At 36.4% G+C, this 2,664-nt stretch overlaps 1 protein-coding gene across 1 annotated transcript; it reads left to right on the forward strand.

The window, feature by feature from the left end:
* Positions 1 to 1,209: 1,209 nt before the first annotated feature.
* Positions 1,210 to 2,302, forward strand: LOC126661835 (uncharacterized). The gene is made up of 3 exons (XM_050355715.1): positions 1,210 to 1,409; positions 1,509 to 2,024; positions 2,218 to 2,302. The coding sequence occupies exons 1-3, from the start codon at positions 1,210 to 1,212 to the stop codon at positions 2,300 to 2,302; spliced, it is 801 nt and encodes a 266-aa protein (XP_050211672.1).
* The last annotated feature ends 362 nt before the right edge of the window (positions 2,303 to 2,664 follow it).

Consider the following 2,664-nt stretch of genomic DNA (forward strand, 5'->3'; position numbering starts at 1 on the left):
TAAGGTTATTACTAAAGTCATTTCAGCTAGACTCAGTCCCTTGTTGATTAGGTTAATTTCTCAAAATCAATCTGCTTTTGTTCCTAGGAGATCTATTGCTCATAACATTATGCTTGCTCATGCGTTAGTTAAGAATTACCATAGAAATAATGGTACTCCTAGATGTCTTTTGAAAATTTACCTTAGGAAAGCCTATGATTCTATTTCTTGGGACTTTATTAAAGAGATGCTTATTGGTCTAAATTTTCCTGAAATTTTCATTACTCTTGTTATGAACTGCATTAGATCCCCTAGCTTTACTGTCCTATGGAATGGCAAGGAAGGTGATAACTTTGTGTCTTCTAAAGGGTTGAGACAAGGGGATCCTATGTCCCCCCTTATCTTTGTTCTTTGCATGGAATACCTCTCTAAAAACCTGTTTAGGGATGGTAATGATTTTAACTATCATGTTGGTTGTAAGTCTCTTAAGCTAAACCATCTTATTTTTACTGATGACTTATTGTTGTTCAGTCATGGTGATATGGCCTCTGTCAATTACCTCAAAGACAAGCTTTCCTATTTCAAATCTGTGTCTGGGCTTAATGTTAATGTCAATAAGAGTCAACTTTTCTGTTATAATGTTGATGCTGAGATGAAAAATGAGATGTTAAACTGTTTGGGTTTTAAAGAAGGTCAACTTCCCATGAGATACTTAGGAATCCCTTTGATCTCTTCAAGGCTTACTAAAGAAGATTGCAAAGGTATTGTTACCAAAATTACTAGTAGAATCCATAGCTGGACCAGCAGGGCTCTCTCTTATGCAGATAGAATTCAACTGTTTAATTCAGTGCTGATGAGCATACACATCTTCTGGGCTTTAATCCTTATCCTTCTTAAGAGTGTTTGTAAGGAAATTCAGAAAGTCTGTTATAGGTTTCTTTGGTCTGGTAAAGAAGATGGAAACCATAAAGCTATGGTCTCATGGACTGAAGTCTCTCTGCTGAAAGCAGAAGGAGGCTTAGGAGTAAAAAACATTGGAACAAAGCTGCTATTACCAAGCATATATGGCAGCTGCACAACAGGCCTGAGTCCTTGTGAGTTAAATGGATAAAGAATAACAAAATTAAAAGAAGGAGTTTTTGGGGAATCAATAGTAATGATAAGTCTAGCTGGATCTGGAGAGGCATTTTGAGAGTCGGAACTGAAGTCAGACAAGTTATTGATTACAAAATGGGTAATGGAGCTAGAACAGAGTTCTGGAATGACCCTTGGGTTCAGGGAAACACTATGATGGAAACTTTTCCCAGGGTAAAAATTAGAGATACAGACATTCCTAGAAACACCAAAGCTGCAGATCTTTGGAGGAATGGAGCTTGCGATTTTCCTGACCCAATTGATGAGGCTTCTGAGGAAGCTTGGAACTACATAAAGTAAAATTACAAGTTAAGTCCTAATATTGAGGACATAATCGATTGGAAGGTCATGAAACTTGACAAGTTTTCAGTGAGCAAAACTTGGAATGTTTATAGAGAGCATCATTCTGGTCCTCATTGGTTCAAAATTGTGTGGGGAAAGAACTCTATTCCCATGCACAACTTTATCCATTGGCTTGCCCTGAAGATAAGATTGAGAATTAAAGACCAGCTGAAAAACTGGGGTGTTACTCCTGATAATGTATGTGTCCATTGTACAAATGGGATTGAAACAATTGAGCATTGTCTTTTTAATTGTGACATGGCAGTTGAAGTTTGGAGGAAGTTCTGGCCAATATGCAGGATCAATCAGAATATTGAGACCTGGAGAAGGCTTGTCAGTTGGTTTTGCAGGAAAGCAACTGGCAAAAGCATTTTAGCTAACATCAGAAGAGTGACCTTTGCAGCTGTGGTATATGTTCTATGGAATGCAAGGAATAGAAAGATTTTTTTGAATGAAACTAGCTATGCTAGTGCTATTGTGAGAAGAATCAGAGACATTCTACTGGATAAGTTCAATGGCTACAACACCAATACCATTTTGAATGAGATCCTTAGATGTATTCATCAGTTGTAATTGTTTTGAGCTTTCAGTTTCAGCCTGAGGCTTTTGTAACAGGTTGAAACTGTTGTTTGTTCTTTTTTGCTGTCTGTGTTGCTTGTCATCCTGAGGCTTTTGTATCAGGCTCTGATATAGCTAGTTCGTTGCCCTGAGGCTTTTGTATTAGGGCTGTTCTGTTTCTGTTTTTGTTCTTTGGTATGCTAGCCATCCTGAGGCTTTTGTATCAGGCTTTTGTATTAGGGCTGTTCTGATGTTGCTTAGGTGTAATCTCTTTGAAGTATTTCAATAGAACTTTTTGGTTGTTTCTACCAAAAATAAAATATTGAACTTATATTTACGGATAAAAAAAATAACGCATCCATTAATCATCAAAAAGGGTACACAAGGGACGATTTAATTATGTGGGACACCAAAGAAAACAGGGACAATATCGGAAATACTCAAGGGACGATTAAAGACTTTATCTTAGACCTAAAAACGTACATATATCATCCTTCTGATCTTTTATTGAGGAATTAATTCTTACAATAAACTAAACTTTTTTTAGAATAGTTCAATTTTATGTTTTAGCAATTTTATTTTAGAATTTCAGCAATTTTGCTATTATTGGAGCGAGAAATCAAGAGTTTTGGGGAATGATTTTTCTTGTTA

Source organism: Mercurialis annua, linkage group LG8 (genome assembly GCF_937616625.2).
Source record: "Mercurialis annua linkage group LG8, ddMerAnnu1.2, whole genome shotgun sequence".
Lineage (NCBI taxonomy): Eukaryota > Viridiplantae > Streptophyta > Magnoliopsida > Malpighiales > Euphorbiaceae > Mercurialis > Mercurialis annua.